The 16,910-nt window shown below is 34.1% G+C and overlaps 1 protein-coding gene across 3 annotated transcripts in view; it reads left to right on the top strand.

The window, feature by feature from the left end:
- Positions 1-12,716, top strand: part of LOC149800809 (uncharacterized) — a 96,999-nt gene extending 84,283 nt beyond the window's left edge. For 2 of the 3 annotated variants that reach the window (XM_089954801.1, XM_089954803.1), the window contains exons 17-19: positions 5,184-5,269; positions 9,879-9,949; positions 12,067-12,716. In XM_089954801.1, coding sequence (XP_089810927.1) covers positions 5,184-5,269; positions 9,879-9,949; positions 12,067-12,256 — 347 coding nt within the window. In that variant the 3' untranslated portion in view covers positions 12,257-12,716. Of the gene's footprint in view, positions 1-5,183; positions 5,270-9,713; positions 9,780-9,878; positions 9,950-12,066 lie in introns of those variants that run through there. The other variant, XM_089954804.1, reaches the window with a different exon arrangement.
- The last annotated feature ends 4,194 nt before the right edge of the window (positions 12,717-16,910 follow it).

Here is a 16,910-nt window from a genome sequence, read left to right as displayed (position 1 = left end):
GGCAATCTCACATGTAACACAGTATACTTTTATGGCTCCCTCAAATAGATTCTTGTATAACATACCACAGTCAAGGCAATCTCACATGTGACACAGTATACTTTTATGGCTCCCTCAAATAGATTCTTGTATAACATACAACAGTCAAGGCAATCTCACATAACACAGTATACTTTTTTGGCTCCCTCAAATAGATTCTTGTATAACACACCACAGTCAAGGCAGTCTCACATGTAACACAGTATACTTTTTTGGCTCCCTCAAATAGATTCTTGTATAACATACCACAGTCAAGGCAATCTCACATGTGACACAGTATACTTTTTTGGCTCCCTCCAATAGATTCTTGTATAACTTACCACAGTCAAGGCAATCTCACATGTGACACAGTATACTTTTATGGCTCCCTCAAATAGATTCTCTGTCTGCGTGGGTTCGAGTCCAAGGCTCGGCTAGCGTGGGTACGTGGGAAAGCCTGTCAGTAGCTTCTCGTGGGTCGGTGGTTCTTTCCTGGGTTTTTCAGGGTTCTTCCTCCACCATTAATACTGGCCGCCATGTATAGCCTATCGTGTGCTGAAAAATGGCGTTAAACACTACAACAACAACAACAACAACAACAACAAATAGATTCTTGTATAACATACCACAGTCAAGGCAATCTCACATGTAACACAGTATACTTTTTTGGCTCCCTCAAATAGATTCTTGTATAACATACCACAGCCAAGGCAATCTCACATGTAATGCATTATACTTTTATGGCTTCCTTGAATAGAATTTTGTATAACATAACATACCACAGTATAATGCAATCTCACATGTAACACAGTATACTTTTATGGCTGCCTTGCATAGAATTTTGTATAACATACCACAGTATAATGCAATCTCACATATAACACAGTATACTTTTATGGCTCCCTTGCATAGAATTTTGTATAACATACCACAGTATAATGCAATCACACATATAACACATTATACTTTTATGGCTCCCTTGCATAGAATTTTGTATATAGTATACCACAGTATAATGCAATCTCACATGTGACACAGTATACTTTTATGGCTCCTTTGCATAGAATTTTGTATATAGTACACCACAGTATAATGCAATCACACATATAACACAGTATACTTTTATGGCTCCCTTGCATAGAATTTTATATAACATACCACAGTATAATGCAATCTCACATGCAATGCATTATACTTTTATGGCTCCCTTGCATAGAATTTTGTATATAGTACACCACAGTATAATGCAATCACACATATAACACATTATACTTTTATGGCTCCCTTGCATAGAATTTTGTATATAGTACACCACAGTATAATGCAATCACACATATAACACAGTATACTTTTATGGCTCCCTTGCATAGAATTTTGTATATAGTACACCACAGTATAATGCAATCACACATATAACACAGTATATTTTTATGGCTCCCTTGCATAGAATTTTGTATAACATACCACAGTATAATGCAATCTCACATGTAATGCATTATACTTTTATGGCTCCCTTGCATAGAATTTTGTATGACATACCACAGTATAATGCAATCTCACATGTAACACAGTATACTTTTATGGCTCCCTTGCATAGAATTTTGTATAACATACCACAGTATAATGCAATCTCACATATAATGCATTATACTTTCATGGCTCCCTTGCATAGAATTTTGTATATAGTACACCACAGTATAATGCAATCTCACATATAATGCATTATACTTTTATTGCTCCCTTGCATAGAATTTTGTATAACATACCACAGTATAATGCAATCACACATATAACACAGTATACTTTTATGGCTCCCTTGCATAGAATTTCGTATAACATACCACAGTATAATGCAATCTCACATGTAACACAGTATACTTTTATGGCTCCCTTGCATAGGATTTTGTATAACATACCACAGTATAATGCAATCTCACATGTAACACAGTATACTTTTATGGCTCCCTTGCATAGAATTTTGTGTAACATACCACAGTATAATGCAATCTCACATATAATGCATTTTACTTTTATGGCTCCCTTGCATAGAATTTTGTATGACATACCACAGTATAATGCAATCTCACATATAACACAGTATACTTTTATGGCTCCCTTGCATAGAATTTTGTATGACATACCACAGTATAATGCAATCTCACATATACTGCATTATACTTTTATGGCTCCCTTGCATAGAATTTTGTATATAGTACACCACAGTATAATGCAATCACACATATAACACATTATACTTTTATGGCTCCCTTGCATAGAATTTTGTATATAGTATACCACAGTATAATGCAATCTCACATGTGACACAGTATACTTTTATGGCTCCTTTGCATAGAATTTTGTATATAGTACACCACAGTATAATGCAATCACACATATAACACAGTATACTTTTATGGCTCCCTTGCATAGAATTTTGTATAACATACCACAGTATAATGCAATCTCACATGTAATGCATTATACTTTTATGGCTCCCTTGCATAGAATTTTGTATATAGTACACCACAGTATAATGCAATCACACATATAGCACATTATACTTTTATGGCTCCCTTGCATAGAATTTTGTATAACATACCACAGTATAATGCAATCTCACATATAATGCATTATACTTTTATGGCTCCCTTGCATAGAATTTTGTATAACATACCACAGTATAATGCAATCACACATATAACACATTATACTTTTATGGCTCCTTTGCATAGAATTTTGTATATAGTACACCACAGTATAATGCAATCACACATATAACACAGTATACTTTTATGGCTCCCTTGCATAGAATTTTGTATAACATACCACAGTATAATGCAATCTCACATATAATGCATTATACTTTCATGGCTCCCTTGCATAGAATTTTGTATAACGTACCACAGTATAATGCAATCTCACATGTAATGCATTATACTTTTATGGCTCCCTTGCATAGAATTTTGTATAACATACCACAGTATAATGCAATCTCACATGTAACACAGTATACTTTTATGGCTCCTTTGCATAGAATTTTGTATATAGTACACCAGTGTATAATGCAATCACACATATAACACATTATACTTTTATGCCTCCCTTGCATAGAATTTTGTATAACATACCACAGTATAATGCAATCTCACATGTAACACAGTATACTTTTATGGCTCCTTTGCATAGAATTTTGTATATAGTACACCACAGTATAATGCAATCACAGATATAACACATTATACTTTTATGGCTCCCTTGCATAGAATTTTGTATAACATACCACAGTATAATGCAATCTCACATATAACACAGTATACGTTTATGGCTCCCTTGCATAGAATTTTGTATAACATACCACAGTATAATGCAATCTCACATATAACAGTATACTTGTATGACTATAACTCTTGCAGCACAAATAATAACAATTTTTTGTGTGTCCCAAGACTTATATGCATGTAAAAAGTATTTCATTTTTGGTGTCAACACTTTAAGACACAACAAATTTCCAGACAAATTTGGCAAGATCAGTAAACTGTTACAAACTAATGTGATTGATTTCATATTATTATTTTGCATATAAATATTTTCAGACTTTTCCAACATGAAATAAACTAAAGGTAAATAAAGGCTTCATAGTTCATGGGTCACTTATCGAGTTTACAGGGAAATCTGTACTATAGTACAGTACTTACACGGTGCATCACTTATATCCTTGTTTATTGCTCAAACATATTTGATGCAGATTTTGTCTCAGTAATCATTTTTACCAAATCCCATTCTTCCAAATCACATTTTAGCTAGACGTCTATTGATGTTTTCTTTACTTTGATCCACGTGCTTAAAAGTTTTTTTTTGTGTTTAGAGAGATGTAAATGATCCAACAAAGTTACATAAAGTGTATGAAAAGACAAACATTATTCATTATATAAGGTATATTCACACAACTAGTCACCATCAATCTGTTTTATTTGTGTGTTTCACCTTAACACAAATCATAATTTTCCACAGGGTATTCATTCTACTCTTTCAGTGATTCCTTTGTGTGTGATTGGCAGGTTTGTGTTTTGTTTTTGAGCAGCAATCCAGGCCATGTCATTTTTATATATATATATATATATGTATATTTTGTAGCATAGTTTCTCAACTACTGAGTCAACCTAGATCAGTTTGAATGTTTAGATATCTTGAGTGGGTCCAAGAATCTTTTTAGGTCTTCTGTGACTGTATTTTTAATTTTTTAACACATTTTTGTTGTTTTTTCTGGAGATTCTTTTGCAAAATAAGCTTGATTACAGCTTGATGAAGGAAAAGTGAGGTAGACAAAAATAATTTTGTGGGCAAATTTATATTGCCGAATAGATGAACTGATTGAATTTTTAGGTCATTGTAGCATATTTTCAATTTCTTTTTAAACATTTTTTACAACTTTCTGGACTTATTTGACCAAAATCTGTTTTACTCTTAACCCATAAGCATGATATCTAAAAATAACTATCTAGCCAAACCAGATGAGATTGGTTATTTAGATAGTTTGAGTGGGTCTGAAAACCTCAGTAGGTTCTGGTGACTGTTACTTCACATCTATTTTTGGTTTTACACATTTGGTTAACTGTTATACTTTTTTTGGACAAAAACATTATAAGTCTGAATGAAAAAGACCAATGCAATTTAATGACAGATTTGTTGTAATATTTAAATGATGTAATTAAATTTTATTACACTATTAATTTTTTTACATTTGTGATTGGTTGTAATTGTGAACACTCATTTCTGAATAGATTTTGATCAAACTTGGTACTGGGGCTTATACTATAAAAATCTTTGATGACATGGATTATGAGTGACATCCAGAAATGAATGATTTGATCTTGCGTGTGAATGGCTTGGCTTGCTACCTATCATAAAGTCATGTTCAGATTTTCTCAAAATTGGTATACTTGTGTCATTCAAAACTTGGGAGAGATTGATGATAATAGATATACAGTAATATTAAAGAGACGATCCAGGTGACCAAACTTGCCATGTTGGAGGCTGGACTTTGAATATAATCTCATATCATTGAGATCATTGATGAGTTTGATTATATTTGACACCTGCACATTGAGCCAGGTGAACAATATCAGACCCACATGGCTGTCTTATTATCTGTCTTAATGTTTCAGGTCAAGATTGGAGATATGGAGATCAGGATGGAGCACCTGGGGCTAAAGGAGTTGTCCTTCGTGTTTTGAAAGAAGGACGAGTTATTGTAAGAAATTCATTTTGAGTTAATGATCACAAGATTAAAGAAGCACAATATAATTTTTTTTACTTTCATTATACAAAAGCTTTTTTATCTCCAACAAGAACAGATTTATTGAATGCAGACTTTTAGTAATACCTATTGTTAGCTCACCTGTCCATAAGGCCATTTGTATTTTTGGTGTCTGTTATGCACTGTATTCATCTTGCATTTGTTAGCATTTGCTATTGCTTTTATGAATTTTTCTAAATGCGATCTGATCATTTATGACCAGATTTGGCACAGAGCATCCTGACAAGAAAGACTTTCAATGGCTTCCTCACAAAACCAGCTGAATCATCAAATTTGACAGAAAGCATCCGATATGAAAGGCTTTCAATGGCTTCCTCACAAACCCAGCTGAATCATCAAATTTGACAGAAAGCATCCGACATGAAAGGCTTTCAATGGCTTCCTCACAAACCCAGCTGAATCATCAAATTTGACAGAAATCATCCTGACATGAAAGGCTTTCAATAGCTTCCTCACAGACCCAGCTGATTCATCAAATTTGACAGAAAGTACCTGACATGAAAGGCTTTCAATGGCTTCCTCACAAACCCAGCTGAATCATCAGATTTGACAGAAAGCATCCTGGCATGAAAGGCTTTCAATGGCTTCCTCACAAAACCAGCTGAATCATCAAATTTGACAGAAATCATCCTGACATGAAAGGCTTTCAATGGCTTCCTCACAAACCCAGCTGAATTCTTTAAATTTGACAGAAAGCATCCAACATCAAAGGCTTTCAATGGCTTCCTCACAAACACAGCTGATTCATCAAATTTGACAGAAAGTATCCGACATGAAAGGCTTTGAATGGCTTCCTCACAAACCCAGCTGAATCATCAAATTTGACAGAAATCATCCTGACATGAAAGGCTTTCAATGGCTTCCTCACAAACCCAGCTAAATCATCAAATTTGACAGAAATCATCCTGACAAGAAAGGTTTTCAATGGCTTCCTCACAAAACCAGCTGAATTATCAAATTTGACAGAAAGCATCCGACATGAAAAGTTTCAATGGCTTCCTCACAAACCCAGCTGAATCATCAAATTTGACAGAAAGCATCCAACATAAAAGGCTTTCAATGGCTTCCTCACAAACCCAGCTGAATTCTTTAAATTTGACAGAAAGCATCCAACATGAAAGGCTTTGAATGGCTTCCTCACAAACCCAGCTGATTCATCAAATTTGACAGAAAGTATCCGACATGAAAGGCTTTCAGTGGCTTCCTCACAAACCCAGCTGAATCATCAAATTTGACAGAAAGCATCCTGACATGAAAGGCTTTCAATGGCTTCCTCACAAACCCAATTGAATCATCAAATTTGACAGAAAGCATCCTGACATGAAAGGCTTTCAATGGCTTCCTCACAAACCCAGCTGAATCATCAAATTTGAAAGAAAGCATCCGACATGAAAGGCTTTCAATGGCTTCCTCACAAACCCAGCTGAATCATCAAATTTGACAGAAAGTATCCGACTTGAAAGGCTTTCAATGGCTTCCTCACAAACTCAGCTGAATCATCAAATTTGACAGAAAGCATCCGACATGAAAGGCTTTCAGTGGCTTCCTCACAAACCCAGCTGAATCATCAAATTTGACAGAAAGCATCTGACATGAAAGGCTTTCAATGGCTTCCTCACAAACCCAGCTGAATCATCAAATTTGACAGAAATCATCCTGACATGAAAGGCTTTCAATGGCTTCCTCACAGACCAAACTGAATCATCAAATTTGACAGAAAGCATCCGACATGAAAGGCTTTCAATGGCTTCCTCACAAACCCAGCTGAATCATCAAATTGGACAGAAATCATCCTGACAAGAAACGCTTTCAGTGGCTTCCTGACAGACCCAATTAAATCATCAAATTTGACAGAAAGCATCCTGACATGAAAGGCTTTCAGTGACTTTCTCACAACCCAGCTGAATCATCAAATTTGACAGAAAGCATCCCGACATGAAAGACTTTCAATGGCTTCCTCACAAACCCAGCTGAATCATCAAATTTGACAGCATCCTGACATGAAAGGCTTTCAATGGCTTCCTCACAAACCCAGCTGAATCATCAAATTTGACAGAAAGCATCTGACATGAAAGGCTTTCAATGGCTTCCTCACAAACCCAACTGAATCATCAAATTTGACAGAAAGCATCCTGGCAAGAAGATGTTTTAATCTTGCACAAATCTTGCTGATCTCTCTTCTAATATGGCTGCTGTTACAAAAAGTAGAAAAGCTACTATTATTAAAATTATGAAAACATTTAAATGGCTTCTCCAAAACTAATGGATAGAATCTGACAAACTTGACAGAAAGCAACCTGGCATGAAGAACTTTAAAGGCTTTGGAAATAATATTGCTCCACTATCAAATATGGCCACCATTACTAAAACTAACCATTAAATTACTTCTTCTCAAGATAGTATCCTGGTATTTCAAGTTTGTAAAACAGTACTGATGCTAATCAAATATGGTCACTGTTACTAAATATAGAAAACCTTTAAATGATTCATTCTCAAGACTGTCAAGTAGAATTGTCAAAACTTAACAGAAAACATTCTGGCATGAAGACTTTCAGATTTATACAAATAATACTGATCTGCAATCAGATATGAGCACCATTACTAAAATCAGTAAAATTTTAAATGAATTCTCCAAAACTGACAGTAGAACTTGATTAGCTTGACAGAAAGCATCCAGGCATAAAGACCTTTCCGATTTATATACAATATGTTGATCCTCATCAAGTATTGTCACTGTTACTAAAAATAGACAAACCTTTAAATACCTTCTTAAAAACAGCTCAACAGAATTTTACATTTTGACAAATAGTATTTTGGCATAGAGTGCTTTCAGGTTTGTACAATTAATGTTAAACCACCCATCAAAAATGGCCACCATAACTAGAAATAAAAATTCCGGTCTGCTGTTAAATATGGTCGCCATTTTAAAAATAAGGGAAACCTTCAAGTGACTTTTTCTCAAAACACCTTAAAGTGAATTTGACCAAATTTGACAGAAAACAATTTTGAAAGGCAGATGTCTTACATATTTTTATCTGAACATATCAAAAGGCAATTTCTTTTGTTTGTAAGAATAAATCTGACAGATACATTTAGGATATCTTCTATGTTAATACTAGATATATACTGGATATATTTCTTTGTGTGGTACCAAAAACTTGATATTTTAATGAGTCGTGAAGCCATGAATTAATATATATATATAGTTTTGGGTACCACAAGATAAAATATATCTTGTATTTATGCAGGAAAAGAGAATTTTCTTTTTAATTATAATCCAAACTTGCTCCAGAATAAAAATTAACAAGATTAGACTCCCTCTTCAGCAAAACACCCATTCCCCACCCCTTTTTCATAAATTCCCTCTTTTGTAGCCTGATTATTTAAATATACATGATTTAAGAAAGCGATAGGATTTGGTTGACCTAATCAGTCGCAGTAAATTCAATTTTTGCCATTTTGTAAACTAATTGACTCTATCTGAAAAGAATGCAGGGCTGAATCAGCAATGCATCACAGCATTTTTGTCATCGTTGTCAAAGAAGTAAGTTCATTTTAGTTAGTAGTCAAAGACTGATCATACAACTTTACATTATTACAATGATCCATGTTGATTGGAATGCTAAAAGGTTAGATGTTAAGGTCACAGTAGGTCATTAGGTCAGGGTAATACTCACTACAAGTCAAAAGGTTATAAGTTATGGTTGTTCTGATGCAAAAGGCCAGATGTCAAGGTCACCAAAAAGTTAAAAGTTATAGTCGTCATGGGCTAATAGATTAGAAAAAAGCCGATGATAACAGGCTAATAGATTAGAAAAAATCCCATCATAACAGGCAAATAGATTAGAAAAAAGCCCATCATAACAGGCAAATAGATTAGAAAAAAGCCCATCATAACAGGCTAATAGATTAGAAAAAAGCCCATCATAACAGGCAAATAGATTAGAAAAAAGCCCATCATAACAGGCTAATAGATTAGAATAAAGCCCATCATAACAGGCTAATAGATTAGAAAAAAGTCCATCATAACAGGCAAATAGATTAGAAGTAAGTTAACCATGTTTAAAATTATTAGAAGTCATGGTCACTACAGGCCAAAAGGTTGTCATGAGCTGTCATGGTCACCATGGACTAAACAATTAGAAGTTAAGGTCAGCACAGGAGAAAAAGTTATTGGCCACCATGGGTTAGAAGTGAGTTTCGACATAGAGATAATGTTTAACTCTGCAAGTTATTGTAAGCATGCATATATTTTATCTATTAATTAGATTAGATGGCCTGACAGATCCAAAGTTATTGTAAGCATGCATATCTATTAATCAGATTCGATGGCATGACAGATCCAAAGTTATTGTAAGCATGCATATCTATTAATCAGGTTAGATGGCCTGACAGATCCAAAGTTATTGTAAACATGCATATTTATTAATTAGATTAGATAGCCTGACAGATCCAAAGTTATTGTAAGCATGCTTATCTATTAATCAGATTCGATGGCATGACAGATCCAAAGTTATTGTAAGCATGCATATTTATTAATCAGGTTAGATGGCCTGACAGATCCAAAGCATACTACAGATTCGGAGATGATGGATGTTTTGATCTGGAGATTTGGTAAGTATGTGATTAAACTTTGGTCATTATGCATACATTTTTCCTCTTTAATTTATCAACAACGGCCTCAAGAGAGTTTAGTCTTGGATGAATTCAGTTTCCATTAATAAAATAATTAGTATTTTTAGTAATATAAGTCATAGTAGTTTACATTAATATTAGTGATATTCTTATTATTATGCTAATTACACTTACCAATTCCCTTGATGCAGCAGTTACAAACTTGATAGTGGATATTTTAGAGGAATATATATTGGCTGGGTCTGCAGAAGATGGTAAATCTATGATATTAAAATTCTAAGCTGAGACATGTGATATGAAAATCTTGGGTATAATCATATCCAAGCTACATGGTACATCACCTCTGCCGAAGTTCATATGCGTAACAGTATAGCAAGATGGTCAGTAATATAAATGGTCTAAATATGTCGCAGGATTAAAGTCAGTGTTTTTATTATCTCCAAAATCTCTTGCACTTGATGCATATGTTGAATGAAAATTAAAGTGCTGCCTCAAGATGGCATTAGTGTAATTTCATTGATCCAAGTTTTGTTGCATAATGTTATTTATGGTGCACCAAGAATGTTGTTTGGAAAGAAATTTTAACAAAATACATGACTTCTTATTAAAAGTTGATAATTTCATAATGTTGATTCAAATTTACAGGTCATATCAACTATTTTTAATTATAAAATGATAGATATATCAAGTTTTCAGACACCAACTTTGATCGTGATTTTTTTTCATTTTCAACAAATAAGGTGATATTGTTTGTACTTTCTAGTTTAAAAAATGGGATCCATGACTGACCCAACATTATAAGCTGGTTCATGAGATATCAGGGCGCGAGTTATCAAGGGATTGGTATACTCACTTTTATGTTAAAAAAATCATTGATCCTGGTATGCTGTCACAAAATGTACCAGCAGATCAGGGTCTGTTTGTTTGTTCTACTGATTATTCCCAAATAAAATTGCATAGACCCAAATCTACCATCACTTTATGTGATGGTAGATATAGGTGTGTGCAGTTTGAAGTTGGGTCCAACTGATGAGCAAGTATATACTGTATGCCACAAATGAATGTGAATTCAGTCTTTGATATAAAAAAGTTTGCAAATCTGCTCATTTAAAAAATATTTGTCATTTTTAAATAATTACACTCTTAAAACTTGATTAACAAGGGCTCACAGTTAGATGATGGAAATTGCATGTGTGTGTGTGTGTCTTAAAACTGTTTGCAGTGTGCAGATTAGAACTGAAACAAATAACCAGACATTTGAATCAGAATACATATTTGTGCATGTTAAAATAGAAAATTGGTATTCTGATATTCACTGGCTTACCAAGGCAGCATTTTGTAAAAGAAACAAACAAGGCAAAATCTAAACTATGCATCATTGAATTAGTTTACAAGGGAACAACTTCAGCCTGCAAAATCATCTGAAATTCAAACATTGGCTTGCATGGTTACCATAATGTCAAAGTTTTGAATAGCTTGCATGGTTACCATAATGTCACAGTTTTGAATGGTCACATTGTTTTAAAAGATATCATTATTTCAGCAAGTTGATGAAGAACATGGTGTGGAAAAGGGTAATATCAAAGACTTTACATGTCAATGAATGCTGTGAACTGTTATGGGACACTCTGTTTTTGTCAAGAGCAGTTGTAGTCAATTTCATGTAAACTGTTACGGGACACTCTGTTTTTGTCAAGAGAAGTTATAGTCAGTCTCGTGTAAACTATTATGGGACACTGTTTTTGTCAAGAGCAGTTGTAGTCAATCTCATGTAAACTGTTATGGGACACTGTTTTTATCAAGAGCAGTTGTAGTCAATCTCATGTAAACTGTTATGGGACACTGTTTTTGTCAAGAGCAGTTGTAGTCAATCTCGTGTAAACTGTTATGGGACACTCTGTTTTTGTCAAGAGCAGTTGTAGTCAATCTCGTGTAAACTGTTTTGGGACACTGTTTTTGTCAAGAGCAGTTGTAGTCAATCTCGTGTAAACTGTTATGGGACACTCTGTTTTTGTCAAGAGCAGTTGTAGTCAATCTCTTCTACCATTTACCACATTCCTCTTACCCCCTAATCATCTTGTTCTTTTTGTTTACAGTACCCCCAGGTTTGGAGGTCAAGGTCACACTTTAAGAGACCTTGCATCAGCAACCAACTCAACTGCATCTAGGTTTGGAGGTCAGGGAGGATTGTCATCAGCTTCTGCAAACCGTTCTAGCCAAAATGTAGCCAATAAGAACAAAAATTTGACAAACAAAAGTTCCCAAGTGAGAACACTTTTTTCATGAGAGATCACTACTGTAGCTTGTAGTATATGTAAAAAGGGTAAACAGGTGACTTTTATACTGTTATATATTCAAACAATATGAAAATATACAGATATACTGTTACATACATGTATTTCACTCAGTGTTAATTTTAATTTCACTAGAAACTAGATGATAGATATGATTGCATTATATTGCGGTAACACCACTTTTTAAGGCAAATGTAATGAATGTGATCAGTGGAAATTATTGATTTGTTCCATTGCAGTAACAACAAACAGAGGGAACTGTAAAGGATGTATGAGTTGATATCACCGAGTCATCAGATGAGATGATTTCAACTCATCCCTTACATTTCTCACTTAATGTGTTACTGTACTAAACACATGAGAACATTGTCAGATTTACTGCACAATGGAGAAAAAAAATAAATGCAAAATAAAACTTTGAATTATACATTAAAGTACATTTCTAAATAGAATATGTTTGTAACTTATTTTTTACGACTACTCATTTTCCGGTAGAAAATGTTATGTCCACTTGGGTGGCCTTAGTTTTAGCTTCTTATGATACTATTAAACATAGAAAAATCCTGATACTGATTAGAGAGGGAGAGAGAGTTACTCATAAATTTTGTATTGAGCTAGCCTCTGCATGGAAGATATTCAGTTTTTCTTTTTTATTTATTAAAATCAATAGATCCATTATATGTTTTCTATAAATTTTAGATATTTTGTTTTTGTCCAGTAATTAAAAAACTTTATTTAACAAAGAGTTATAAGCTTGATTTTGTCACATTTCAGAGTTGAAATTAAACCATACATGAATAAATGTAAGTCATGCTCCATTTACTTCATATTAAAGTTTCTAATATTCAATCTTTTATCAGCAAAATATTTGGCTACAAGAATTTTTATTTCCATTTCTTGAAAAAGATTTCATGTGCCTAATTTAATTTATTTGTAATGCTTTGTTGTTACAACTTGTTCACATAAATGAGATTAAATCAAGCTGAATTTTTTAGCAATATTATTAAAATGTTCTTTACGAATGTTTCACCTTTAAATATGCTAACTAATCATAATACTTTATGAGAACTACCACTGCCTTGCAAATCCAGCTAGCAGTTTTAGCTAAAACGAGCAAAAGTTGTCTGCCAACCTAGATGGCAGTCAGGCAGAGTGATCTCCCCTTAGGTATAAGGATTAGCAGCAGAAACCATGAACCTCTCAGTTACTACTTCTGCTCTTGCCAAGAAGTACACTCTCGTCATGAGAGGCCTCACAAAAGCCAGAATCTATGTGGATAATTTACCATTACAAGTTGGAAGAGTTTTTCACTTCTGAGGAAACTATACTCCATTTATATTTAACAAAATTTCTTCTGTCTATGCCAACAGAGTTCTGCCTTTACAATTTGCTAACACTTTGTCATCATCACTCATTTAGGTACTTGCATGGAGAGCCTAAGCAGCTTCACATGAAGTTCAGGCTATAATTATTTTATGTACATGCAAGCCTCTAACACTTATCATAATAACAAAATTAAAAAGACTCCTAATATAAGTGTAATTCAATTATTAACAGGTACATATTGGTGAGTTTCTACTCCATGGCATTCGTGGCGTAGGGAACCAACTAATATGATTTTACTTGTATAGTTAGTCCTCACCGAATAGCAAGATAACATTATCCCTCCCTGTGCAGCAGGTTAACATTATTTCTGGCTGAATTGCAGGATAACAATATCCCTCCTTGAATAGCAAGATAACATTATCCCTCCCTAATAGCAATATTATCCTATTCTGAATAGTAAAATGACATCATTCCTCCCTGAAAAGCAAGGTAGTATTATCCCTGTCTATTCTATATAGAAAGATAACATTATTTCTCCCCAAATAGCAAGATAATATTATGCCAGTTTGAATAGCAAGATAACATTATCCCTTCCTGAGGGGGTGCTCACCAGTTATTACATACTTTAGTGAGTGTGACATATGAAAGTTGAAGTTGTTTGCATTTAAAACATGCACAGTGGAGAGAATGTTGGCATACCTCTATGCTACTTTGATGTAATGTGGCTGACATTTCTTTGGATATTGTACTTTTGGAAATTGTATATGATCTAAGCACACTGCTAACTAAAATGACTGCTCCCTTGTGCTAAAATAAATCCCCCTGAATTAGTCTAAAGTACACTATATGTAGCAGCTATTAAAATAGGGAAAATGAATTTTGCAAGACTAGACAATATTAGCTTCTGAAAGTGCAATGAATAAATTACCAAATATATAAAATAAAAGTTATCGGCTCTTTATTATACAATTTACCTCTAAGTTCAGGAAGTGAAAATGACCAAGTGGAGCTAGCACTTTTTTGAAATGTGCACATCTGGAGTAAGGCCAAGCTGTGTACTCCATAACCCATATTACTCCCATCAATCATAAAGGGAATTAATTCTTTAACTACTGGTACTAGTGTATAGCTCACTACTCTGCCTGGCTATACCTAGCTGCTGGGGTAACTAATGCAGCCTACTGTATCTGATTTGTGGCCTGGCTATACCTAGCTGCTGGGGTAACTACTGCAGCCCACTGTATCTGATTTGTGGCCTGGCTATACCTAGCTGCTGGGGTAACTACTGCAGCCTACTGTATCTGATTTGTGGGCTGACTACCAGAGCCTAATGCTGCTGCAGCCAAATGATAACTTTTCAGTTGATGATGTGGGGATATGGACTAATTGTTTCAGTTATTTTCTGTATAATAAGCTGATTTATAGACTAAAACCATGCATAAATAAATGCTGTAACTACGTCTGTTTGATTCCTGTATCCTTATAACATCCACAATATTGATATAAAATCCATGAATATACAACACAAAACAATTTGTAAACCCTAAAATTTATATGTCAGTTTTGTATAGGAAGTTATTGGTCAAATATATATATATGTAATTACAAAAAAATATTTAATTAGTCACTATATTCTACTATTTCCCGAGTATTTCCTCATGGCATCTAATGAAACAGTTGTGTTTTATGTCAGATTCATCTTCCAAAACTCCTGAAAATTCAGAACCTGAATCACTCTCGTAAGCAGACACCATCGTTGCCACTGTAAACTTTAAACATATGTATTAACAAAATGGCACTATAACATTGCAAAAAATCCCCAGATTTGGTAAGAACATTCATTTGTTAACTCTACTTTGATTGGTTGAATGTTCTTTTCCCTCCAAGTATTGACCAATAAGACCGATTGTAACATGAACATACAGTGTAGACCTATCTGTCATGCAGGTACAGAAAGCAAAACAATGGCTGCGTAAGTACCGGTCACCAGGACCAGTACTGGATTTCTTAAGCGGCTGATGAATCAGTCACTCTCGAGACAACTCATATTTACATGGCGGATAAATCTGGCATCAGTAGTTAAAGAGTTAAAGGTTCTTTGAACAATACCTAACATACACAAGGTCTTTTTTAAACAGCCAGTCATAACCAGTGATGAAACCTGGGGAAATTCTTTTTCTTGAAAATTCTAACCCTATGCAAAATATGAAACTGTAGAGCACCACCTGAAGCAATAGAACATTCCTATCTGAATAACAAGATAACATTGTCCATCTCTAAAAAAGCAACTTTTCTCAACTCGGGTATTGTAATATTTAGTTAAGTGATGGAAAATATGGGAATTAATATCCACAATGGCAATTTGTCCTTTGATTTTAATTGGTGCTGGCATCCGATGTGGAACTCTGCAGCAGAAGACTATGGAAGACAGTGTTCTTCATTGGTTACTGTGTCTGCAGATTTAACATCCGAGGCATCGTCATTAAGATCATCAAGAAGATTGCCACACAGAAAATCAGACCAAGGTACTACTGTAAAATCTCCCAATTTAATATTACTTGTATCTACACTTCAGGGTTCTCCACAGGATTTGAACATTGCTATCCAAAACTGCTTCATTAAAAATAGTTGCTGTCCCAGCAGAAACTTGCAGACCCAATAATGATATTAGTTTCCCTTGCAGTGCAGTATATATGTAATCAGATTGATAATGTTCATTCATTGGTAAACATTGAGTATTATAATAAACAAATGAAAAATTAATACAGTTGATAACAATGATAATTGTGATTCTTTGTGATTTTACAACAATAACAATTCTCAGTGCCTTGACCTTGCATTCATTAATTTGTGTGCAGCTACAAGGAATTAAGGAAGAAAATAGACTTTCATATATATATATATATATATATATATATATATATATATATATATATATATATATATATATATATATATTAATTTACTCAGTTACCTTAATTAAATTTGAGATAAATGAATTTTCCAAGACACTGGAAGAAGAAACAAATGACCATATTTCTCCACATGGGGTTTAGGATAAAAATCCTTACATTCAGGCCCTTCCTCTGTAAATGTCATTAAAGCTTTAAGTTTTAAACAACCACAACCATTTGTCTTGATGCGATTATATGACAAGAAACCTGGTTTAAAAGCCGCTTATGTTATAGGTGAAACCAGAAACACCTGCGTGATTCATTTCCTCAGTCCCTTTGGCTTTCTGTATGTATCAAAACTCAATGCATTTACTATTGAGGATGGTGCTGTAATACAGCCTTGTACACTGTACCAATGGAACAGTA

The sequence above is a fragment of the Sinohyriopsis cumingii genome, chromosome 4, assembly GCF_028554795.1.
Source record: "Sinohyriopsis cumingii isolate HCF-2022 chromosome 4, ASM2855479v2, whole genome shotgun sequence".
Classification (NCBI taxonomy): Eukaryota; Metazoa; Mollusca; class Bivalvia; order Unionida; family Unionidae; genus Sinohyriopsis; species Sinohyriopsis cumingii.
This window is presented reverse-complemented; position numbering and strand designations above follow the sequence as displayed.